Raw genomic sequence first — 26,454 nt, forward strand, 5'->3', positions numbered from 1 at the left:
TGTCATCGTATCCCAATTGCGTGATTGATGCTCATGATATCAATCAATGGACTTGTCCAGGCTTGATTATTTACAGACCGCCGTCATATAGCTGCAATATTGCTGAGTGTGGCGTTAAGCAACAAACAAACCGTACATGTGTACAGAATCTGCTACTGTGAGACACACGTGAGTAAGCATGGTAAGGAGGTGGTTTGACAATTTAACAACTTTCATTTTAAAACTTTATACTTGTCTGTTTCCAGTGTTGTAGAGGTGAGATGTCTGCTGCCATGTGAGACAACTCACTGAGATAGGAGCTGGTTTGACAGTATATAACAACTGTCAGTTTAAACTAAATTGTCCGTTTCCAGTGTTGTAGAGGTGAGATGTCTGCTGCCATGTAAGACAACTGAGATAGGAGCTGGTTTGACAATATATAACAACTGTCAGTTTAAACTAAATTGTCCGTTTCCAGTGTTGTAGAGGTGAGATGTCTGCTGCCATGTGAGACAACTGAGATAGGAGCTGGTTTGACAATATATAACAACTGTCAGTTTAAACTAAATTGTCTGTTTCCAGTGTTGTAGAGGTGAGATGTCTGCTGCCATGTGAGACAACTGAGAAAAGAGCTGGTTTGACAATATATAACAACTGTCAGTTTAAACTAAATTGTCTGTTTCCAGTGTTGTAGAGGTGAGATGTCTGCTGCCATGTGAGACAACTGAGAAAAGAGCTGGTTTGACAATTTAACAACCAGCCATGTTGTACATCTTCCATGTGGATACTGGCACTATGATGACCTTTGACATGAACCTGGCCATGGAAAAGTAAGTACCAAGTATCCTGTCTCGTGTTGATTAAATATTAAACACATTTATGACTGAGGACTCGGCATTCGTCACCACTCACCCCTTTCCGTAACCTGCAAGAAGACTAGTCCCCCTAACGATGAATGTTATGTGTGACAATACCTCAAACCAATCAGAATGTGGGTATGACTTCAAGTACTTCGGTCAAAGAATCCCTTTGGAATTATTTTTGATTTTACATATGTCTTGCATCTAAAAATATACCCTAGATACAGTTAAATGTGTTCAATCACACTGTATAAATACCTTAAGTCCTGATGTGTTTAAACAGAATTTGGAATATATATGTCATGGGGAAAATAAACGTGAATCATAACGAGTTGACAATTCTTTTAACTATGCCTGTTTGCTCTTAGACAGAACACCAGTTGCAAAAATGGCCACAAGATGGGCATGAGTCGCCAATCGGCATGTCCCGGAATAACACGAGCTGGTCATGAATGAGAACTCAGGTGTTAGTGCTGGACACAATTTTGATAAGATTCTCACACTGCAATCTCATTAAAATAAGATCTAAGTTCTCGCTGCCGCTAAACAAAGATCTGAGGACATCCCATTACAGGTCACGTCAGCACGACCTTTCATCCAACCAATCAGGGTGTCGCTTACTAGATCCTGAAAGTGACAGTCCGAATGTGTTTTCTAATCATCATGATCATGCAACTACGAAAAATTTAACAGAGGGTATTCCGAACGACAGTTACGGGTTTTATGATTATACTCATACAATCTAGGCCATCTATAAGCCATTCTAGAATGTTGTTTTGGTCAGGTTTAAATTTTTAAATCGAGAATACGTCAAAATATGTTTCGTAGCGTAGTCGCCAGTTTGAAACTATTGCCGCAAAGCTCGAGATAGCTGCCTTCTAATTGGCAAATGTCGATTTATTGTCGGTCATTTCATTGGTCGGCCAATTGTTTGCAAAAGGTCGTTCTGACATGACCCGTAATTGGATGTCCTCAACTCCTCCGAAAACTAAGATCTGATTTTAATGAGATTGCTCACACTGCGGATACCAAGGATAAATTTAACTGAAAATTCCGTTTGTTAGCTCCTTCCTCCTAACGAGGACATGTTCCATGTTTTGAATATTTTTACTTAAACATTTGTGCGACCTATAACTTGAAATCTACTGCATGGATTCTTTTCAAAGTTTGGGAATACTAATAAAAGAGGTGCAGTGCAAAGTTTGATTTTGATATGTGTATTTTCTAAAAAAATACACATAAGTTTTGAACTTTGAACATGTTGAATGTCTTTTTTCCTTCAACATAAGTCATTTGTGCGACCTATAGCTTGAAAACTACTTCCTGGATTATTTTCTAATTGGGGTTACAGTTTCTTTGCCAGTAGGAAAGGTGCAGTGCAAAGTTTGATTTCGATAAGTGGATTTTCTGAGAAAATATTGCTTTTTTCATGTCCAAGCTTGCCGATGATGCACCAGTCTTATATCATTCAAGAGAAACCGGCTCAAACGTTAAGGCATCAATATATATCTAGAATATCAAAATTGTTCTTCAGCTGATGTTGGGGGACGGGGATCGGGGGTATTAGTGAGCCCTGCTCACTTTTTGCCTTGTTTTAACATGGAATAAGTATATTTTGTCATAAGAGATATGCTATTTTTGCAATCATTCCTTCCTCCATTTTTCCTAATGAAAGTTGGATAAGATACAAGATGTTTTAGGTTGCTAATCATGCAAATGATTGATTATCAAAAACACCATAGGCTTTCCAGGTTAAAAATGTGAAACTGAATGTTGACAATGATTATTGTGAGTAGGACCCATGTTGTCCATGATCCAGCAGTGTTGTATTCAGTGTCTGAGACTGTTGTGTTGCAGTGTGTCGGTTCTGCAGTCAGTCATCTCCAGCATGTGCCACATCTCCGAGGACAAGCAGGTGCTTCTCATCAGTGGTGGGGAGAGCCTCGACCCCACACAGAGGGTGGCCAAGTACAGCGCTGGCACGGTACAACTCGTTCACTACCTCAGGCCTTCAGAACGGTTCTTTTCATATTTGATGAGGGGGCCCAGGTGGCCCAGTTGTCTAAGGCGCCGCACTTTGTGTGCAGAGTTGCGCCCCTTGGGCACGCCAGAAACCTATGATTGTGGGTTCGAATCCCAGTTCACCCTGATTATGTTTCTACGTTTGTCAGCACTAGATCCATGCTTGTAGGTTTCACCGAAGTGGTAAACGTCTAAGACCTGCATCACTTCGGGCTTTCCTCCCACATTAAGCTGACACGCTATGATATAACTGTAATACTGTTAAAAGCAGCGTTAAACCCAACTCACTCACTCGCGCTTAACTATGTATGTAATGTACCCTACTTACTCCTTACTTTGTAAACTCACACACTCACTCATATCTGATGATTGTTAACACTATTGTCATGTATTTTTTCCAAATTGGTAATGATGTAGAAGATTGTCATCAAATGAAAGGCTTCAGATTATGCTCATACCACTTGTCTCGAGCAAAATCACTGCCCCACCCTCTCACTTCTCCTGTGACTAAAAATGTCAACCTTCCTGGTTTGGATATCTGTAGCCGTAGCCTTGGGATCCGTCTGTTCATATTCCAAGCTTGTGCAGCCATGAGGTTGAATAGTACTCAGTACTTTAAGCTGCATTATTGTGAAAAGTATTCTTAATTCTAATTATTTGATGAATGTTAAGTTGCTGTCAAGTTTAAAAGGGGTGCCTCCTTGATCTTGTGACAGCACAAGGACAGTGATTCGAAACCTGGCTGCATCTTACCAAAACATGGTACTTGTTGTTGACCTGCCTGGTGCTTAACGTTAAGTGGATGAAACAAAGACTGCCTGGGTTCGAGTCCGTATAATATGTCTTTGTGGAGTATCCATTTTAAATATGCCTACGTGGTATCTCGGTGGGCTAGCACTGTAAAAACGACATTAATCCGGACTAGTACAAGCATCCACACGCACACATGTATGCATGCATGTCACTATATGAATGTTATTATCTTGAAAGTGAAATTAAACCTCATTTCACATCACCTCCTGGTGGAATGATTCTGTCAAAGAAAACTGACTCAGGTTTGGCAGTCACCAAGACTTGTCACTTGTCACACCAAGAGTGTGAATAGCAGATTTGATCCTCACTCTCAAGGTAGAGAGATGTATGGGGCTTAAAAAAATATAAGAATTGGTTCTCAGGCAATGTTTTTTGAAAATATAGTGTGGGCAGGCGGTGTCTTTTTTGGGGGGATGGCGGGGGTGTGGTGTGTGTGGTGTGGGTGTGAACAACTAGTATGTAACCAATAAAGCAATTGTGTACAATCAACCTGGGAAAGGGCCTCCCAACATAAATGTATTCCTTGATGAGTAAAATACTGGAATACAGTATTTGACTACCGTTGGACTTGGAATATTTAAGGATTTTTAAATTATTTAAAAAAAATGGAAATATAAACGAAACATGCTGCAAACTTTATGATGATGCAGCCAGTGCCTGAAAACCAAGACTATTTTTTTTTTTAGCCAAGGTAGATTCATTACATAAGTGGCTTCAAGATTCAGTTGAATTGGTGTCACTTATTAACACTGTACATCATTTAATTCAAAGAAATAGGAAAGTTAAGTATCATCTTGTTCTTACACGTTTGATGTTTTTATTAATATTCTATTATTCTATCACTCTTCACAGGACACCAACCCAATCTTCCTGTTCAGCAAAACCACCATAGAGGCGGCCACGCCCCCCTCCCCCAGCATACACTATGGATCAGGTGAGTTCAGCATTGATGAAACTGTACATGACTCACAGAACTGACTGGTACCCAGGATATCATTATCCAAGTGGGCTGACAGTAGTTAATTTGATGGATACCCTTCTTAACAGAAAGTTTAAGAACACCTACAATTGGAAGGCTGCGTGTTGCAATTCCCACCAGACATGACAGATTAACTTTAGTCAAATGAACAAATTGAATGTTTTAACTTATCAGTAATATATTCCAGAACAGAGAAGGTCTCCAATGCTCCATGCTAGAAATTATTGTATGGATAAAATTTATAATATTACTGTTGCTCATTCTATCAATCACTGGTTTGTCTGTTCCAATACGAGGGTGTCATACTGTATTACTGATCGCAATCTAAAACATTCACTCATTCAACACATTCCTTAATGCATTCACATTTAAAGAACTGTTTTTCATATTATTCAGAATCTTAAAATTTAACCACTCTGTAGAACAGCAGTATAACATCCTCATTGATAAAACTATACCTCTTCATTAAATGTTTTGGACTGCCTCCCTGGTCTAGCGGTAAAGCATCCACCCCTAGTGAGAAAGGTCAAGGGTTTGATCCCAGCCGTGTAGACAAAAAGACTTTTAAAGATGGTACTTGTTGTTACCCTGCCTGGCGCTTGGCAATAAGGGGCTAAAACAAGGACTGGTCGGCTCAGAGTCAGTATACTGTGTCTGAGTGGGGTATTCATGTTAAACTGCGGCATGGTATCTCAGTGGGCGAGCACAATGAAATCAGCATAATTCTGAAATAGTACAAGCAGCCACACACATGCGTTCATGCACGTTGCTTTATGAGTGCAATAATCTTGGACCTGCCGTTAAATCCCATTTAACCTTTTACATATGATATACCTGTATAATAAGTGATCTTGATGAAGTACAGTGAAGTCCTGTGACCCCTAAGGACAATCAAGAACACATTGTCTCATCCCAAGTTAAAGAAAAGAGGGGTGCTGATGTCAGACATGTGTCTTTCAAGGGTGGGATGAACTATGTGTTAACCGGCTGTATGACAAGCACTCATATGTAACAAACATACCCCCAACAATAACAACAAGGTGAACTAGTAATGAAGCACAATATATCTATTCATATTGTGTGACCATATCTATCCATGTTGTATGACATAATAGTTTAATTTTCCTGATTTATCAGTGGGTTCAAGGTACAGGGTTATTTCAGTCCCTAATTGAGTGGATATAAATCTATTCTTTAGTCATTTGCTTGATCCAGGGTTGAATAGGTCTTCAGCAACCCATGCTTGCCGTAAAAGGCGACTATACTTGTCGTAAGAGGCGACCAACGGGATCGGGTGGTCAGGCTTGCTGACTTGGTCGATGCATGTCATCAAATTGCGTGGATCGATGCTCATGATGTCAATCACTGGGTTGTCTGGTCCAGACTCAGTTATTTACAGACTGCCATCATGTAGCTGGAATATTGCTGAGTGCGGCATTAAACAACAAAAAAACAATCACTTCACCGACTGAACCACACAGTGTGTGGATGTGTATTCAGTCAATCAGTGTCTCTATGGTTACCAACACTGATGTATATTGAGAAATGTTAGTTGGATAACCTGCTCATTGAGGTCAGATTACTGTTATGTCTTATGTTACTGACCATATCATATCAGATATATAATCCAACTTTGTACTCAACATGCATAAATAATGATAAATAAAGGAAGTTACTTAAGAGTTGACTTCAATATTGTTTGAGTTTATGGAGGTATAAATAAAACAAGCTGGTGTGCAAACTGTGCAAAATATGCACATCAGTTTTCACATTTATAGCTCCATAAATGCAAATACATATCCAAATCAATTCTTATAAATAATTCAACAGGAATAACTTCACAGATTGCTTATTTAAAGATTAGCAAACATAAAACTGTAGACAACAGTACAGAATCAGTGATATTGAAGGGCACAATAATGCAACACAGCATTGCCCCTCATTCTGTTATCAGCCAATCAGGAAACAATAGTTTATTAGTGGGTGTGGCCTTTCTTTTTTTTTGCTTTTTGAGACATAAACACAAAACATTTTTGCTTGGTTAGCCAATCAAATGCCACAGAATGTATTTATTCTGTCTAAAACAATATGTGTAGTTAGCATGGTTAATGAAGTCATGTTTGGAAAGTAGTACTGTACACAGTGTTTGAAAGGATGAAGGGCGAGTGGGTGGGTGATGTAAGGGTGTTGAGGTCTTCTCTCCTGTGGTATTTTGATGTAGGGGCTCCTTAATTCTTTTACTTTTACCGTTAGGGTTATGACAAGGACCTGTGAAGATCGGGGGTAGAATAGGTCTTCAGCAACCCATGCTTGCTGTAAGGAGCGACTTTGTTTGTTTGTCGTAAGAGGCGACTAACAGGATCAGGCTTGCTGACTTGGTTGATGCATGTCAGTGTCCCAATTGCATGGATCAATACTCATGATATTATTTACTGGATTGTTTGGTCCAGACTCGATTATTTACAGACCGACGTCATATAGCTTGAATATTGCTGAGTGCAGTGTTAAACAACAAACAAACAACAAAACATGGACCCCTTGACATTCAGCAACTTCATGCCTCATTTCAAACACTGTGTGCAATTTACGTGTGAGATATTTGTGAATACTAAACTAGCAGGATACAGTTGTCGTGGAAGTTGTTGCAGAATTAACATACTAATATTAGTGATATCTTCAAATTGTACTCTTTCAAAGTAGTATTATGATATAATGTAAGTTGTGTGAGTTTCAAAGCAATATCAGCTTCATATTCTAGAATTATAGTGGGGATGTTATATAGAGCATCATCACTGCAGCTGTGGTGATTGTTGAGATAAGAGCCTGAATACAAGCACAGATATGGTAACTCAGTAAGAAGACATAACTCAGTAAACAATCTCATTAAAATCAGATCTTAGTTCTTGCTACCATTTAAACAAAGATCCGAGAACTTTCCACTACAGGATATGTCAGAACGACCTTTTGTGACCTTGACCGACTAATGAAGTGAATAAGAAGTCAACATTAACCAATCAGAAAACAGCTTTCTCGAGCTGAGCGACGCCAGTTTCAAACTGGCAACTTCCATTCTCAGAAAAAAGCTTTGAAGAGTTTTGTCACAATGTTTTTCATTCAAAATTTGAAAACTGAACGAAACAACATTCTGGAATGTCTCATTGATGGTCTAGATTGTATGGCTGTACTCCTCACGGGGTGTACAAAATCTCTTCCATTCAAATGTTTATACCATTGAAGAGAAAGATATACCATGATTTTATCAGAATCAGTCATACAGCTCGTATCTGTTGTTTGGAATACCCTCTGTGGACCTTTTCGAGATTGCATGATCAGAAAACACATTCCGACTGTCACCTTGCCAGTCTGGTCAGCGATGCTCTGATTGGTCGGATTGAAGGTCATTCTGATGTGACCCGTAATGGGATGTACACAGATGTTTGTTTAGCGTTAGCAAGAACAAAGAACTAATTTTAATAAGGTTGCTCAGTAAATGTCATTATAATGGATATTTATAATATTGGGTATTTTTTATCTCAGTTGCCGGTAGGTCACTGGAGAAAATGTGTGGACAACCGATTGCTATTTCAGGCTTATTTTATGAGATAGTTACTCCCAATATCATAATCTGTGCAAAAAATAATATGCCTATTATAACAGTAAATCATCATGTTTAGTAATCTGGTATTACAAACTTCAGTGTTTCATTGACCAAGTTGGTTATGTCATTTTGTTCACCTAAACGATACAATGTGTATTTTGACTGAGTATTATATAAAACATGCAATTTTCCCAGAAACCAGGACCCAAGAATGAGCTGTATGCATTATACTCAAGTGTGCATTATACACAAGAAAATACTCTGTTAAAATGTGTAAAAGTTGCTTATAAAAAGATGTCTGTCCACATGCACCAAGTTGTCAACAATTCTTTTCATTTTTTCTAACAATATCTTTTTGCTGGGAATGATGGGTCAGTCATTGGTAATAATGGCACTGTTTTAGTACTAGTGCAACCTTAATTAAAGTAACGTCAGCGACAAGGTAACTACATAGAAGACAGTAACCTAACTGTGTATCTATCACCTGTAGGTACTCGCTCTGAGAGACCAGGTAAGTGTGCTATTGTTCTTGTCATGGTGACTCACCGGTGATAAGCTATCCACATCCTAATCAGAGTGTTTCAAAACTGCCCTGAAAACCAAGACCCAAAACATTCGAGTCGAAGCTGTGTAAACAATATACAGCTATAGTGATTTCTTTTTGTCATATTTCTTTTTTCTCTATTTTTTTACATCTGTAAGAATTGTTTCTTTTGTCTGTTTTCCAAATCCCTGTACGACTAATGTCATATCTATACATGTATATGTTATTGTATTTTTGTAGCTTAAGTTGAAAAGGAAACCCCATTATTAGTCTGAAAATTAATTTGCGGAACCAAAGGAGATCAGGAATTGTTGTTGTAAACATGTATAGATAGCTCAAAGTAATTTGAAGTCTTCCTTTATATGTGTCTTGATTTGGAACACTTTGGTTAATGGGATAAATATGGTAGGAACTGATCACTGTTTTACCATATTTATCTATAGCGTATGTAATTCTAAACCATTAGAATTCAGACTCTTTGTCCTTGACCTTGTATAGGTATCGTAAACTCATATTTTCACTTGTCTTAATACTGAGTGTCAAATTCAGTATTTGCAAGAGTTTTTAAAAAATATTTTATCTTCATTTTCTTTAATGCTTGGGCATTGCAGAGGCTCTTACTCATGGCTCCCACGAAGAAATTGGATAAATATTTCTATCACAGAATTTCCAGAAAATTAAAAATATGAGCATATGCCAATAAGTTGAGATGTGACATTGATGAATAAGTTCTACAATGAACAACAGGAATGTAAAATTTGTAGAAAATAGCCAAAACATTCCTCTAAGTTTGAGAAAATCACAAGTTTTCTGAAAATACATGTGAAGTGGGAACCATGTCACTGCTTGCTGTTTACATAGGTTTCATTCTACGTTCATCAGACTAATCAAACATGGTCAACTTTCATGATTTAGGTAATACAAATTGAGGAGGTGAGACCTCCAAGAGGGGAATATTTCATCATGACAATGATGAGCGAGGGTCCGCCTTTAGATGAAAACAGAATGAGATTATGAAACTACTTTCTATCAGCTGACTTTCTCAAGGTCCAAGCGCGGACTTGTATAACGGTTATACAGGTCCGTGGTCCAAGTTACATTGTAGCAGTCTGTATCTTTAGCAACAAGTATGAAATATGTGCCTACAAAATCTATTTCAGCCATTATTCAGATAAAAGCCTTCAAAAGGGCAAGTTTAGCTAGTTTAGGCACAGACTGATGTATAAACTGTATGAGACACAGCACAAGTATGTTTTGCAGGGAAATACGATACGGGCAGTGCAAGATTATATCCCACCCTTTCTGCAGATCCATGAAAGTTTATATAGTAGTATGTTGACCAGAACATAGTTTTGGAGCACGTTTTCCAGAACTATTGTTGAATTTTGAGGACAGCTGCAACAGAAAATGTCCCCAGCATCCCATGCTTGTAGTGAGAGCTGATGTAGAGGGGTATGGTGTGGTCCCAACATGCTCATTGTGTGAATGGCTGTGTGTCAGTGTACTCTCAAGGCCAGGGTGCTTGCTCCTGCCATCAGTCACTAGTCTGCTGGGCCCAGGCTCCATTATTTGCAGACAGTGGTGATGTAGCTGGAAGATTGACTGCAGTGTGAAATCATTGACTCACACAGTTGATACTCTCTGATAGTGAAACATGGAGTGCTATGACATGGACCTCCTGTTTGATTTAGATGACTACTAACTCAAAGGACCACCTCTATGGTCTAGTGGTAGAGCGTCCGCCCGGAGAGCGGAAGGTCCGGGGTTCGATCCCCGGCCGCGTCATACCAAAAGACGTTAAAAGATGGTACTTGTTGTTACCCTGTCTGGCGCTCGATATTAAGGGGATAAAACAAGGACTGGTCGGCTCGGAGTCAGTATACTGTGTCTGAGTGGGGTATTTATGTTAAACTGCGGCATGGTATCTCAGTGAGCTAGCACTATAAATCGGCATCAGTCCGGACTAGTACAAGCAGCCACACACACACACGTGCATGCACGTCGCTATATAAGTGCAATAATCTTGGAAGCGATGTTAAACCCAATTTCACCTCACCTAACATCTACTAACTCAAAGAACATCAACCAAGTTCAGACAAGTTGCCATGTGACAGTTAAGAATAACTTCCTACTGATAAGTGTGCTGTTAGCTTGTTTCGTTATTGTCTTGCAATATCAAAGTTTGCTAACCCTTTTTTAATAGAAATTCCTGTAGTTAAAAAAACCTTTTCAGTGTTGCTTGCTGATACTTTCTTCTGTCTCTGTCATGGATGACATCCTAACTTGAAATATGCCATATCTTGCAGAAATATTGTGCATGGATTATAACTTGAGATGAACATATTCAAAGCAAACTCAACCATTTTTCTTGTAATGTTAGCATGTCGTATCTAATCTTTCAAAACTGTGTCTAGTTTTTGCTAGGTTAGAATATACCATAGCAAAATATCAGCACTCAACAATGATATCATACAATAGTCTTGAACACCAAGAGCTGCACTTAACTTCAACCCCATCCTAAACATGCTGAAAATATGGCTACAAAGATTCCAATACATAGACATATACAAGGAGTCATGCCTCCTCATCTTGAACTTTGGTTTTTGGTAATAGACATAATTGATCCAGTCTCATACCAAATATCCGCCCTTAGCCGACCCAGCCAGGCCCACGTCACCCTCTGATTGAATTGCCTCGAGTTGGTGGCTGCTGTTTGTATCTATTTCTGCATCTTGTGTGTTATCTTTCTGATATTTGGATGTCATGTAATGATCATAAGATACCATGACTAGGATAGAAGCAGGCATCGTAAGCATGTTACATATGATGTTATGACTTCATTTTAAAACAGAATAAAATGTTATGATGTCAGTCCGTGAGGTTGCCAGGTACAGTGTATGCAGGAAGATGTGGACTTGGGATTGGAAAGAGAAAATACTTATCTGTAAAGTTTGACACAGTATTACGGGATTACAGTATTATGATAATAAGGCTATGCAACTAGGTTTGGTTCTCAGATATCCGTTATTCAATCAAGCAACCCCTAATTCTCTGTGGTGTAGTGGAATAGCTCATCACACTAAAGGCCCCACGTGGGTACAATGTATGAAGCCTATTTCTAGTGTCCCTGTCATGATATTGCTTGAATAATCTCTAATGGGGCCACTAAGAATCTGATTCAGTAAATGAAGCTACAGGTGTGTGCCCGAGAATTAAGTAGGTCTGCTGCCTCCTCTCCCTCCCATCACCTCCCCTCCCTCCAGCACCTGTCCTGATGTTGTAGCCCTAATGTAGTTAAACACTCCAGTGGGAAAAGCTGAGTGTGTGATAGAGACGTAGGTCTGCAGCCTCCCTTCCCTCCAGCACCTGTCCTGATGTTGTAGCCCTTATGTAGTTAAACACTCCAGTGGGAAAAGCTGAGTGTGTGATAGAGACGTAGGTCTGCAGCCTCCCCTCCCTCCAGCACCTGTCCTGATGTTGTAGCCCTAATGTAGTTAAACACTCCAGTGGGAAAAGCTGAGTGTGATAGAGACGTAGGTCTTTAGCCTCCCCTCCCTCCAGCACCTGTACTGATGTTGTGGCCTTAATGTAGTTAAACACTCCAGTGGGAAAAGCTGAGTGTGTGATAGAGACGTAGGTCTGCAGTCTCCCCTCCCTCCAGCACCTGTCCTGATGTTGTAGCCCTAATGTAGTTAAACACTCCAGTGGTAAAAGCTGAGTGTGATAGAGACGTAGGTCTTTAGCGTCCCCTCCCTCCAGCACCTGTACTGATGTTGTAGCCCTAATGTAGTTAAACACTCCAGTGGGAAAAGCTGAGTGTGTGATAGAGACGTAGGTCTGCAGCCTCCCTTCCCTCCAGCACCTGTACTGATGTTGTAGCCCTAATGTAGTTAAACACTCCAGTGGTAAAAGCTGAGTGTGTGATAGAGACGTAGGTCTGCAGCCGCCCTTCTCTCCAGCACCTGTACTGATGTTGTAGCCCTAATGTAGTTAAACACTCCAGTGGGAAAAGCTGAGTGTGATAGAGACGTAGGTCTGCAGCCGCCCTTCTCTCCAGCACCTGTCCTGATGTTGTAGCCCTAATGTAGTTAAACACTCCAGTGGTAAAAGCTGAGTGTGTGATAGAGACGTAGGTCTGCAGCCTCCCTTCCCTCCAGCACCTGTCCTGATGTTGTAGCCCTAATGTAGTTAAACACTCCAGTGGTAAAAGCTGAGTGTGATAGAGACGTAGGTCTGCAGTCTCCCCTCCCTCCAGCACCTGTACTGATGTTGTAGCCCTAATGTAGTTAAACACTCCAGTGGGAAAAGCTGAGTGTGTGATAGAGACGTAGGTCTGCAGCCTCCCTTCCCTCCAGCACCTGTCCTGATGTTGTAGCCCTAATGTAGTTAAACACTCCAGTGGGAAAAGCTGAGTGTGATAGAGACGTAGGTCTGCAGCCGCCCTTCTCTCCAGCACCTGTCCTGATGTTGTAGCCCTAATGTAGTTAAACACTCCAGTGGTAAAAGCTGAGTGTGTGATAGAGACGTAGGTCTGCAGCCTCCCTTCCCTCCAGCACCTGTCCTGATGTTGTAGCCCTAATGTAGTTAAACACTCCAGTGGGAAAAGCTGAGTGTGTGATAGAGACGTAGGTCTGCAGCCTCCCTTCCCTCCAGCACCTGTCCTGATGTTGTAGCCCTAATGTAGTTAAACACTCCAGTGGGAAAAGCTGAGTGTGATAGAGATGTAGGTCTGCAGCCGCCCTTCTCTCCAGCACCTGTCCTGATGTTGTAGCCCTAATGTAGTTAAACACTCCAGTGGTAAAAGCTGAGTGTGTGATAGAGACGTAGGTCTGCAGCCTCCCTTCCCTCCAGCACCTGTCCTGATGTTGTAGCCCTAATGTAGTTAAACACTCCAGTGGGAAAAGCTGAGTGTGATCGAGACGTAGGTCTGCAGTCTCCCCTCCCTCCAGCACCTGTCCTGATGTTGTAGCCCTAATGTAGTTAAACACTCCAGTGGTAAAAGCTGAGTGTGTGATAGAGACGTAGGTCTGCAGCCTCCCCTCCCTCCAGCACCTGTCCTGATGTTGTAGCCCTAATGTAGTTAAACACTCCAGTGGGAAAAGCTGAGTGTGTGATAGAGACGTAGGTCTGCAGCCTCCCTTCTCTCCAGCACCTGTCCTGATGTTGTAGCCCTAATGTAGTTAAACACTCCAGTGGTAAAAGCTGAGTGTGTGATAGAGACGTAGGTCTGCAGCCTCCCTTCCCTCCAGCACCTGTCCTGATGTTGTAGCCCTAATGTAGTTAAACACTCCAGTGGTAAAAGCTGAGTGTGATAGAGACGTAGGTCTGCAGCCTCCCTTCTCTCCAGCACCTGTCCTGATATGTAGCCCTAATGTAGTTAAACACTCCAGTGGGAAAAGCTGAGTGTGATCGAGACGTAGGTCTGCAGTCTCCCCTCCCTCCAGCACCTGTCCTGATGTTGTAGCCCTAATGTAGTTAAACACTCCAGTGGGAAAAGCTGAGTGTGTGATAGAGACGTAGGTCTGCAGTCTCCCCTCCCTCCAGCACCTGTCCTGATGTTGTAGCCCTAATGTAGTTAAACACTCCAGTGGTAAAAGCTGAGTGTGTGATAGAGACGTAGGTCTGCAGCCTCCCTTCCCTCCAGCACCTGTCCTGATGTTGTAGCCCTAATGTAGTTAAACACTCCAGTGGGAAAAGCTGAGTGTGATAGAGACGTAGGTCTGCAGCCTCCCTTCCCTCCAGCACCTGTCCTGATGTTGTAGCCCTAATGTAGTTAAACACTCCAGTGGGAAAAGCTGAGTGTGATAGAGATGTAGGTCTGCAGTCTCCCCTCCCTCCAGCACCTGTACTGATGTTGTAGCTGTGTGGACTCCATCTGCCCCTGCTGCTATCAGACTAATCCTGGTGTTTATGTTGCAGATATTGACCTTCAGGGTCAAGTTGAAGGCTCTCTCATCATGCCTCCAGCCTATGAAACAGTCGTGTCTCGGACCCAACTTTCTGTGGTGTGTTTCTCTTCTTGTGTTGATATGAAACCAGTATTGACAACATTTCATGATGCAGGACATTAAGTTACAAATTTACATTCATGTATATATTTTGACAAATGTTATTATTGTTAATATGTGGTGCAAGTGATGTGAAACTATAGGTGTTATTTCAGGAATACTTGCATAATGTTTGAGATATTATCTTTTGAACATGCTTCAGGATGAATTATGGTGATTATTTGTAAATATATCAGGGAAGCTAACCATGTGAACAGGTCCTTTTAATACTCATATCCCGTGAAATGTGACAAAAAGTCTTTTGAAAATTGTTATACTCAAATATTTGAGGAAACCAATATGATTAATCCAATAGCTATTGAAGCAATTATTTTTTTTCAAAATGCTTATTTTGGTTAAAGGAGTTATGTCATGGAACCTTGTACTTATGTATTCACTGTTGATGGAACTGATTGTCTTGCAGCAATTTCGGGATGTTGATGAGGAGGAGCTGAAGGCGTGTGAGCGCCTCGTCCACGATCAGCATCTACAGCAGCAGGGATGGGCTGCCGTGGTTGCAAACCTCGAGGACATCACCAGGTACACAGTTGTCTCCCCTGTATCACTAACCTTGTCAGATTGTGGATGTGGCGAACAAAATGATGTATTTTGACTTTTTGCAAAGGACATGCCTAGGACCGGGCATTCTAAGTTGATATTACTTGCATCCAATCCTTTCCACTTTGAGTGAATAGAATATGTTTATATCACATGCCTATGTGGCTTTATCCACTCATACGTGGATAAGGTGCAACTGATCTCCCCCACTATCAACTACACCGGACAGAATGTTTACAAGTCTTACTTAATCCATCATCAGTATCTCAATACCTATTTCTCATTCACTTTTTATTTTATTTTCCTATTTGTTATTTCAGACATTAAACATGTAAACACAATTAAAAAAATCATGTTGACTTTCCTTGCCTTGTTTCTCTTGAGAATATAAATACAGGATTATCCTGAAATGATTCTCTTGAGCTATGGTTGGACAGTTATTGTGTTGGAACAAAATAGGTTTAAGGTCGGATTGTGTGCAAACTAAAAGAAGTCAATTGTTTAGACAATCTGAAACAGCCATCCACATTTAGTGGATAAATCAAGCATGTAGGTCAGAGTCAGTATAATGCGTGTCAGTGGTGTATGCCTGTTAAGCTGGGATATGGTATCTGAGTGAACAAGCACAATACAACTATCATGAGTCCATACCAGCATACAGCCACACACACGCAAACACAGACACAATGCGGTTATAAAACTGCTGTAACAAGATGTTTGAACATGTTGAACCCATTTCAACCCATATCATCATATTGAAACATATCTTATGACTTCAACTTTCTCAATAATGTGATGAATGTCAGTGGAATATGATTCTGTGTATGTATCTAAAAGGAGCAATTGCATACTGAATATGATCATGTTGATAATTATGATTATCACTTAATTTTGTATTTTGCTTTCCTTGGTAACATGGGGCGGTCGGGTAGCCTAGTGGTTAAAGCGTTCGCTCATCACGCTGAAGACCCGGGTTCGATTCCCGACATGGGTACAATGTGAGGAGCCCATTTCTGGTGTCCCCTGCCGTGATATTGCTGGATTATTGCTAAAAGCGGCGTAAAACCATACTCACTCGCTCCTTGCTAACATACGCCTCTATTTGCCTGCAGTGCCCTGAGACAGAGATGGGAGTTGTTTCAGGAGGCTTATGACAACTACCTCACAGACCGCCAGGGGTATCTCAACACACTTGCCAGGTCAGTATTGGTACCAGGGTTTATCACCATTGCAGAATTTATACTGTGTGATAGACATGGCATGCTACCCAAAGAGATGGAAAGTAGTAGTTTTGTTAGTCATAACCAGGGTTTGAAGTTTACCAAGGTCCGCTTGTCCATGAATAGTAACTCCCAGGAAGGACTAGTGACATTGGACTAGTGGCATTTCCTTGGGGACTACCACAGATGGCAACTCTGTTGCAGATAATTTTGCAGGCTAGTGAAAATAATAATTAAGCTCTCACTCTGAATAATATGGGCATTAGACCTCCAACAAGAATGTAAGAAGACAATAATCCTGAATTGAAACATTTGAGGTTTCAAGCTTGGGCATTAGAGTACATGAGCCATGAGGGGGTGTATAGATCCATGAGGGGGGTATAAAGCCATGAAGGGTGTATAGAGCCATGAGGGGAGTATAGAGTCATGAGGGGAGTATAGAGCCATGAGGGGTGTATAGATCCATGAGGGGGGTATAAAGCCATGAAGGGTGTATAGAGCCATGAGGGGAGTATAGAGCCATGAGGGGAGTATAGAGCCATGAGGGGGTGTATAGATCCATGAGGGGGGTATAAAGCCATGAAGGGTGTATAGAGCCATGAGGGGAGTATAGAGCCATGAGGGGTGTATAGGGCCATGAGGGGGTATAGAGCCATGAGGGGTGTATAGAGCCATGAGGGGTGTATAGAGCCATGAGGGGTGTATAGAGCCATGAGGGGTGTATAGGGCCATGAGGGGGTATAGAGCCATGAGGGGTGTATAGAGCCATGAGGGGTGTATAGAGCCATGAGGGGGGTCTAGAGCCATGAAGGGTGTATAGAGCCATGAGGGGAGTATAGAGCCATGAGGTGAGTATAGAGCCATGAGGGTGTGTATAGAGCCATGAGGGGTGTATAGGGCCATGAGGGGGTATAGAGCCATGAGGGGAGTATAGAGCCATGAGGGGGGTCTAGAGCCATGAAGGGTGTATAGAGCCATGAGGGGAGTATAGAGCCATGAGGGGAGTATAGAGCCAGGAGGGTGTGTATAGAGCCATGAGGGGTGTATAGGGCCATGAGGGGGTATAGAGCCATGAAGGGTGTATAGAGCTATGAGGGGGGCATAGAGCCATGAAGGTGTATAGAGCTGTGAGGGGTGTATCGAGCCATGAGGGGTATATAGAGCCATGAGGGGTGTATGGAGCCATGATTGGTGTATAGAGCCATGAGGGGTGTATATAGCCAAGAGGGGTGTATAGAGTCACGAGGGGTGTATAGAGCCATGAGGGGGTGTATAGAACCACGAGGGGTGTATAGAGTCACGAGGGGTGTATTGAGCCACGAGGGGTGTATTGAGCCACGAGGGGTGTATTGGGCCATGAGGGGGTATAGAGCCATGAGGGGTGTATAGAGCCATGAGGGGTGTATAGAGCCATGAGGGGGGTCTAGAGCCATGAAGGGTGTATAGAGCCATGAGGGGAGTATAGAGCCATGAGGTGAGTATAGAGCCATGAGGGTGTGTATAGAGCCATGAGGGTTGTATAGGGCCATGAGGGGGTATAGAGCCATGAGGGGAGTATAGAGCCATGAGGGGGGTCTAGAGCCATGAAGGGTGTATAGAGCCATGAGGGGAGTATAGAGCCATGAGGGGAGTATAGAGCCAGGAGGGTGTGTATAGAGCCATGAGGGGTGTATAGGGCCATGAGGGGGTATAGAGCCATGAAGGGTGTATAGAGCTATGCGGGGGGCATAGAGCCATGAAGGTGTATAGAGCTGTGAGGGGTGTATCGAGCCATGAGGGGTATATAGAGCCATGAGGGGTGTATGGAGCCATGATTGGTGTATAGAGCCATGAGGGGTGTATATAGCCAAGAGGGGTGTATAGAGTCACGAGGGGTGTATAGAGCCATGAGGGGGTGTATAGAACCACGAGGGGTGTATAGAGTCACGAGGGGTGTATTGAGCCACGAGGGGTGTATTGAGCCACGAGGGGTGTATTGAGCCATGAGGGGGTGTATGGAGCCATGAGGGGAGTATAGAGTCATGAGGGGAGTATAGAGCCATGAGGGGTGTATAGATCCATGAGGGGGGTATAAAGCCATGAAGGGTGTATTGAGCCACGAGGGGTGTATAGAGCCAAGAGGGGTGTATAGAGCCACGAGCTATGTATAGAGCCGTGATGGGTGTATAGAGCAACGAGGTGTGGATAGAACCATGAGGGGTGAGGGGTGTATAGAGCCACGAGGGGTGTATAGAGCCATGAGGGGTGTATAGAGCCATGAGGGGCTGTATAGAGCCGTGATGGGTGTATAGAGCCATGAGGGTTGTATAGAGCAACGAGGTGTGGATAGAGCCCTGAGGGGTGAGGGGTGTTTAGAGCAACAAGGCTTGTATAACTGATCTGTTGTCTATTGCTGCAGTATTGGCCAGTCCCTGGAGCTCCTTACCAAGATCCCACTGTTGACCTGTCTGAGCACACCCCTGGGGCTGGCCATGTCCTACCCTCACGACCCCAGCAACCCAATCGCAGCTGACAACATGGAGCTGGCACAGTGTAAAACTCTCTTTGAGTGGATCAGCTCCCAGGTGAGTTACTCGTACAAACACTAAAAAGTTGTTTCAACTCACAACAATTGTATATGCCATGAGCGACACTGTTGGCTTTCCTCCCATACTGAGAAACCATTAACAAGTGTTCAAAATTGTGGACAATCTAAACACACTGTTAACATTGACATGATATATACATTATTTTGTGACAAATAACCATGTTAAACTGACAGAAATATTCAACATATGGCATCATTGTCATGATAGTGGGGACTCACTGGTATGGCAACCTGACTGAAACATGGTTACTGTTCTTTCAGTCATATTTTGACCTATAGGGTTAGGAATAACCGAGTTCATAAAGATCAGGGGTGTGTTGCAAAGCGTGAATCGCTTGCAATCAATGTACAGCGACTCGCCTTACAACAGTGAGCTAACTTTCAACCACACTGCAAAAAATCGCTGGCTGAGTTTGCTTCGTTCTCAAACCAAAATCGTGGCTGACTTGACAGCGGAACAAAATATTCTTCACTGGATCAACGAGAATGAGCAAAGGTAGCTAACACCACATCATCCTCAGTCTGCTCCCCATCTTTTAGTCTAGAGCCTCTTCTATTACATTCTTCTATGTCAAGGCAACTAAGCTGTAGTTGTGCTTCCATTTCGGAAGAGTGCGCAAGTACATCAAACTGTTGCGACCCCAGGATGAGCGATTAATTTACTTTATCTAAGCGATTTGTGGCTTGCAACGTGCCCAATATGTGCACTGGTGCACATCACTTCACTTACGCATACCAGTATATTGCTTACATTGTCCGGATGTCGTTGTTGAAGTCATTCGAGTTGTATTGTGATGTTTGGTCCAAATGATGTCACACTAGAAAACAACGTCATAGTTGAAGATTATCGATGTCTTTCGACAATTGTGGTTTTCTAAAATGGTGGTCATGATCAGTGCATATTTTTCTTAAGGGGAGCTCAAAAGGATTTAGAAATAATGGGTAATAAAGAAATGATTACACTCACATGTGTCATTCTGATTTCAGGAAACATGCAAGAATTCATGTATTACCCTCACTCTCACTAAGGAAATACAAGATTTCTGACACTTATTTTCTTAATAATCAGTAAGACCTAGGGCTGGGACAGGTAACTCGGGTACCCGGGTCAGGTGGGTACTGAGTAGACCTGGGTACCCACAGGACTACCCTAACCAGTGGTTAGTCACATAATATATTGTTAAATGGCAAAAATTATCTAGAATTCTATGGTTACAATATCAGTGACTAATGTTGGCATTTCTTTTTGACTAAGCACCCATTCCTTCTGACTTTATATGTTTGAATACAGATAAAACTTCAGTCAACTTTGGTTAATGCAAGATCAGATTGTTTTATATGTGTATCTGAATACATTTTGTTAAGCTTTTCCCAATCAGACATTTTGTACCCATCTCTTGAGACCTACAGCGGCTACCCAGGTAGGGTCGGGTGTAATAGTGGGGTGGGTACCCGGGTAGTAAATTTGGACTCGTCCCAGCCCTAGTATGACCCACATGCTTGTATAAAAATGTCTAAGTGTGTGACTGTGTTACAAGGTGTGTATATGTTACAGGACCCCCAGCCCTGGTATGACCCACATGCTTGTATAATAATGTCTAAGTGTGTGACTGTGTTACAAGGTGTGTATATGTTACAGGACCCCCAGCCCTGGTATGACCCACATACTTGTATAATAATGTCTAAGTGTGTGACTGTGTTACAAGATGTGTATATGTTACAGGACCCCCAGCCCTGGTATGACCCACATGCTTGTATAATAATGTCTATGTGTGTGACTGTGTTACAAGGTGTGTATATGTTACAGGACCCCCAGCCCTGGTATGACCCACATGCTTGTATAATAATGTCTATGTGTGTAACTGTGTTACAAGGTGTGTATATGTTACAGGACCCCCAGCCCTGGTATGACCCACATACTTGTATAATAATGTCTATGTGTGTGACTGTGTTACAAGGTGTGTATATGTTACAGGACCCCCAGCACAGTCTACATGACATGGTGGAGCAGTGCCTCAAGGCCGCAGAACAGGTCAGTCACTCACCATGTCTGTAGGCCTTTAGCAAGCTGGCTTCTTCAACACACGTATTCATGTTTTTTGTATGATGAGTTTGAGTATTACTCGTTGGGATAAACCCAATGGAGAAGAACGGTATCCCGTTGTTTATGGATTAATACCGTATTTGACGTAATAAGCGTCCCGCTCTAACAAGCGCCCACTGCGATATTTGCTAATATATTGCCTAGTGAACATTCCCAATTAGCACCCCTTCCGATTGATCAATGTACACGAGACTTATTTATTCGCGTATAATACGCACTCGTGTGTTATATGCACCCTTAATTATGGGCAATAAAATTCTGGAAAAATATATCTGTCATATATAAACACTTCAGGCTGTCAGCATAAACCACGAAATTTATCTTTTAACTCTGTTTTTTTCACCAAAATAATATTCTAATAAGAGCCCCCTATTTCTTATTTTGAGAGCGCCCTGGGCGCTTATTACATTGAATACGGTATGCATATATGAAAAGATACTACATTCAGTGTTGACAAACACGGCATCACCTCTGTCTTTTGGCAATGAAGTCAAAATTGACGATTGGGGACCTGGACAATGTAATCATTATCAAAATGATAGTCTAAAAGTTACTAAAAATGTCGATCAGTTTCCATACCCATGTTTTAAGTGTAGACAGTTCTGTTGGAACTACATTGATTGTCGTCAGTGACTCTCCGACTGACTCATCACTGACATTCTGACATATCAATATATTTATGCATGCAATCTTTAGATAATGTTTGTGAGAGATAGAAATACTTATTTTGATGGTAGAATTTAAGAATGACATTGTATAATAGAAAGGTTATTATTCTTGCGTGTTTTGGCATGTTTGGGGTGGTAAATATATGGCATTAAATACAATGTTTTACAATGTTTATTCCTGATATAGGATATTTACCTTCATAAAACACACTCGCATGATAATCTCTGTTTATCATATAATGGGTAGGTTTCAAACAAACGAAGTCCTATGCGGACAGAGGTAAATATCAAAGGTCAAGTAGGGACTACTTTCAGTATTTATCAACAAACATAGCATCACCCTTGTCATTCGGCGATCGAGTCAGAATTAACCAATGGGAATCTGGAGAAACTACTGGGATAATTGCAATCATTATCAATAGGATAGTCTAATATTCTGTGTCTAACTGTGACGAGCTAAGGTATTTTACAAAAAAATTACATTTTACTGACAAATCATCACACACAAAAGTTTCATCAAGATGCCCGTGTAGTGAATCTGTTTGATGTTTGTCCAGTTTGACGAGAAGATCCTCGACACCCTGCACTCCGAGGTGCAGCAGACAATGGAGGCGGTAGACAACTGCAGCATGAAGGAGGTGAAGGGGCTCGAGGACCGACTGTACGGACTCGACCAGTTCATGTCCGGGGCCAGGAAGATAGTGCAGGAACAGGCAGACATGGCCAAGGTAACAGGATGCCTGTATGTGCTGGAGTCAGAGCTTCCCATTGATGTGAACACTCCAGGCACAAGTGTGTGCGGGATATAATGGGTCAGATGTTAGACCATATGTTTGGAGTCATTTTGGTTTTGTCAATTTGTGATTGTAGCATCTGGATCTATGGGTTTGGTGGGGTAACCTAGTGATTAAAGCACTCACTCACTCACTCACTCACTCACTCACTCTGGATCTATTTCTCTGCTTAATAAAGTGGTCAACATCAATATGATGTTACCTTGAGCTCTCCTACCACATTAAGCTGACATGCCTTTGATAAGCACTTCTTCAAGTGGCAGTACACCAAGGGGATTTGTGGTTAGAATAGGTCCCTAGCAACCTCTGCTGGTCGTAAGAGTCAACCCAATGGATCACAAATTCAGGCTAGGTGACAAAGTGATTTCGTGTCCTTTTACCCCAACGGTGTGAATCGTTGCTCACAATATCAATCACAGATCTGTCTGGTGCAGATTCTATTATTCACAGGCTGCTGTCACATAGCTGGAATATTGCTGAGTGCAGCGGACAAACAAACAAAGTGGCATTAGTCCCAACTCCCTCACACTACAGCTGGTCAGTGATGTGTTTTTTGCAGGGGTTTGTCCAGAACCAGAACCGAGTGAGCAACCTGCGGGACAACTCCATCCTGCCGGACCTGTGTGCCAGTCACAAGAAGCAGCTGGTGGTGATGCTCAACAACCACAAGAAACTCCGCGACATCAAGAAGAAGTGTCGCATGGCCAAGGAGGAGCTCTCCATCAACCTCCACACCAGACTCAGGTACACAGGGAGGCGGTGGACAGTGGGAGGTTATAGGAACTTCTTTTCAATCTCGTGACATTTTTCGGCTGTTGACAAAAATTTGCTTTTGCTGTCATCCTGTGGAATCTACTAACCTGAACTTGTCCTTTGGCATTGTTGGTTGGTTATGAGTTAATGTTATCATAATGGTTATTATGAGCAAGGTTTACAAGACTGGAATATATTCTCCTTTGATTCAGTGGTTGAAACTTGAGGGTAGTTGTCGATACTTTGATGATCTGTTGGTTTCCATGAATTCGCTGAAGGGATACGATGTAATTCTTTTTTGCAGAAGACAAACACGTTTTTATTGCAAATGTAGGGACTGTATGCGCAGGTGAAGTGCTCCATTCCTATTCACTTTATAGAAGGGGTATATGAATTAGCAGCAATTTTGAAGGGGGTCGCCTCATACATGGGGTCGCTTTGTAGATGGCGATATACGGTACTTGTTAGATAGACTTGTGGCTGTTGAAGCAGAAGTATCTGAAAAAGCATACTAACAAGACTTTTGTGCGTCCAGGTGGGTGATGTTTGTGGAGAAGAAGATTTGTGATGTTGATGGGAAACTGATGATATACCGTGAGAATCTGAAAAGGCTCCAGAAACGTCTGGACATTCTACACCAGATTCACGATGCTCCCCGAGTCTATGCGGAGCTAGTTGTCGAGGTCGTCAGAAGGAGGAAGTTCTCCACACAATTCCTGGAGGTCAGTTTGGAGTTATACATGTAAACGATAGGCATAAAATAACTTGGGAGAAGGCTCTTTTTGTAAAGTTGACCATAGAAATATACCAGACTTGGGTTTCACTTTGACTAGACCAATCTGTACTGTGGCTTGTAATCAGGTCACTCCTGGGTTTTTTTTAACTCCAGTGGGGAGGTGGGGTAGCCTAGCAGTTAAAGCGTAAGTTTGTCATGCCGAAGAGCCAGGTTCGATTCCTCTCATGGGTTGTGATATTGCTGGAATATTCCTAAAAGCGGAGTAAGACCATATACACTCATTCACTCTATCAGTTCTTCCATGGGGTTTTCAAGGTAAAAATGTTCTCTCACACCTTACTGAAGTGTGCAAAGTGTGGATGTCTTGGGTCACACTTTCTTAATCTAATGTTTCACGGATGTAGTCCAGCTTTTCCACACAAGACTGGTTGAAACAAAAATAAATAACTATGTCAAACTATATTTATTGATATGATAGTCATTCTGCCATGTAGTTGAAACTGCAGCTGCCTTTTTAAATCACTGATAGAGATGTAGACATGGAATTGACATATTACATTTTATTTTTTATATGAGGGTCTATATTACTAGCGGGAGACATAATTATTTTTATATATATTTATGTTTTTTTCCAGATGCTTTTCAGTAGGGGTGGTGGGCCTGTAAAATGAACGATAAAAAATGTGTGTCCTTAGCTGTGACCTGAATGATTTAGTTTTCAATCAAATCCAAAGATGTTCATCAATACTCTGAATATTAATTACTGCTGTGATATGGTTAATGGTATTGTTGCAGAAAACAGTCACTTGCTTCCAAATCAGCTTAGTTTATGTGATGTTTGTGTCTGTCCTCAGTGGGCAGGCAACCTGGCTCTGGAATCTAGTCAGCTTCAGACAGATGAAGTCAATAGGAGACAGGCATTCCTCACAGAGCTGGGTAAGCACCACAGTCATCTCAAACTTATCTCACATCATTTTCTGTTCTGTGTGTCTATCTTCATCTGTTTCATTTAGAGTTGATGGTTTAGAATTTAGGATTCAAACAATGCCCTTACAGTAAACTACAGATATAACGAACTCAAAGGGACCACTAATATTTGTTCGTTATAACCGTAGTTCGTTATAAGCATATATACAGCATGACTACAGCAAATAGTCGGGACAAAAAAGTAAGTTCGCTATATCCGTCAGTTTGTTATAAGCGTGTTCATTACCATGGCATGTTCTTGATATCTGCCTCAGATATGTCTTCAGTATTGTCAATAATATGCTACTCATGTTATGTGATACATTTGTTTCTAATTAGGTCAGATCAATTTATTTTCTTGTATAAGAGATCTTTTGCCCAAAATTGTCTTAAGTGGAGGAGGGAAAAAAAACACAGCCCAGTGCAATAAATATTGATGCATATATGTGCATGCAACAGTAATCAGCAGGAAGTGATTTGATTGGTAGATGACAAGTTATAACTGCAGAAGAGTTGCTTCTCCTTGATAAAGAAATTGATCCATATCATAGTGCTGTCGGTTAAATATTAAAACATCCCCAAAGGATGTTTTTTCATTTATTCTTTTTCAAAATCAGAGAAATATCAGTTCAGTAGATTCGTATACAAGAAAAAAACATTGGTCAGGCACTAGTAGGTTATTGCATTGGCATGAAATACGAAGGATGTCAATGGAGATGTTATACAAGATAAAGGCAACTCCTAGCCTCCAGCACAGGAACTGGTGTAATGTAGAGTTGGCTAAGGAACATATGTTATATTTGGGATTACCATGATTACACTTTCTTAGTGAAGTTTAGTAGTTTTTTGGGTGAAGTCCCATCCTGAATTTGAACCCACACTCTCAGAGTTGGCAGTGTTGTGTGCCACAATCTCCTGATCCTAATGAAGTCTCAGAAAATGAGTTTTCTGTTGCAGGCAAGCACTTCTTACAGTCCTTGTTCCAAGGGTTTGAGGACATTCCACCTGTGTTTGCTGTGAGTAGCCAATCTGATGAGTGAGTGAGTGAGTTTGGTTTAACGCTGCTTTTTACAGTATTCCAGTTATAGCGCGGCATGTCAGCTTAATGTTGGAGGAAAACCCGAAGTGATGCAGGTCTCTGACGTTTACCACTTTGGTGAAACCCACAAGCACAGGTATGGTGCTGACAAACCTAGAAACATAATCGGGGTGAACAGGGATTCGAA

General features: G+C 41.7%; 1 protein-coding gene across 2 annotated transcripts in view; it reads left to right on the forward strand.

Moving 5' to 3' along the window:
- The first annotated feature begins 674 nt into the window (after nt 1-674).
- The window catches only part of LOC139480369 (RB1-inducible coiled-coil protein 1-like), a 63,239-nt gene continuing 37,459 nt past the window's right edge, over nt 675-26,454 (forward strand). Inside the window, exons 1-14 of one of the 2 annotated variants that reach the window (XM_071263431.1) lie at nt 675-809; nt 2,697-2,823; nt 4,527-4,608; nt 8,742-8,762; nt 14,715-14,800; nt 15,267-15,382; nt 16,513-16,599; nt 19,019-19,184; nt 21,183-21,239; nt 22,537-22,707; nt 23,333-23,517; nt 24,062-24,248; nt 25,117-25,198; nt 26,186-26,244. In XM_071263431.1, the coding sequence (XP_071119532.1) occupies nt 742-809; nt 2,697-2,823; nt 4,527-4,608; nt 8,742-8,762; nt 14,715-14,800; nt 15,267-15,382; nt 16,513-16,599; nt 19,019-19,184; nt 21,183-21,239; nt 22,537-22,707; nt 23,333-23,517; nt 24,062-24,248; nt 25,117-25,198; nt 26,186-26,244 (1,494 nt within the window). In that variant the 5' untranslated portion in view covers nt 675-741. The remainder of the gene's footprint in view (nt 810-2,696; nt 2,824-4,526; nt 4,609-8,741; nt 8,763-14,714; nt 14,801-15,266; nt 15,383-16,512; nt 16,600-19,018; nt 19,185-21,182; nt 21,240-22,536; nt 22,708-23,332; nt 23,518-24,061; nt 24,249-25,116; nt 25,199-26,185; nt 26,245-26,454) is intronic. The other variant, XM_071263432.1, reaches the window with a different exon arrangement.

The sequence above is a fragment of the Haliotis cracherodii genome, unplaced genomic scaffold (genome assembly GCF_022045235.1).
Source record: "Haliotis cracherodii isolate W230 unplaced genomic scaffold, xgHalCrac1.p SCAF_4, whole genome shotgun sequence".
NCBI lineage: Eukaryota > Metazoa > Mollusca > Gastropoda > Lepetellida > Haliotidae > Haliotis > Haliotis cracherodii.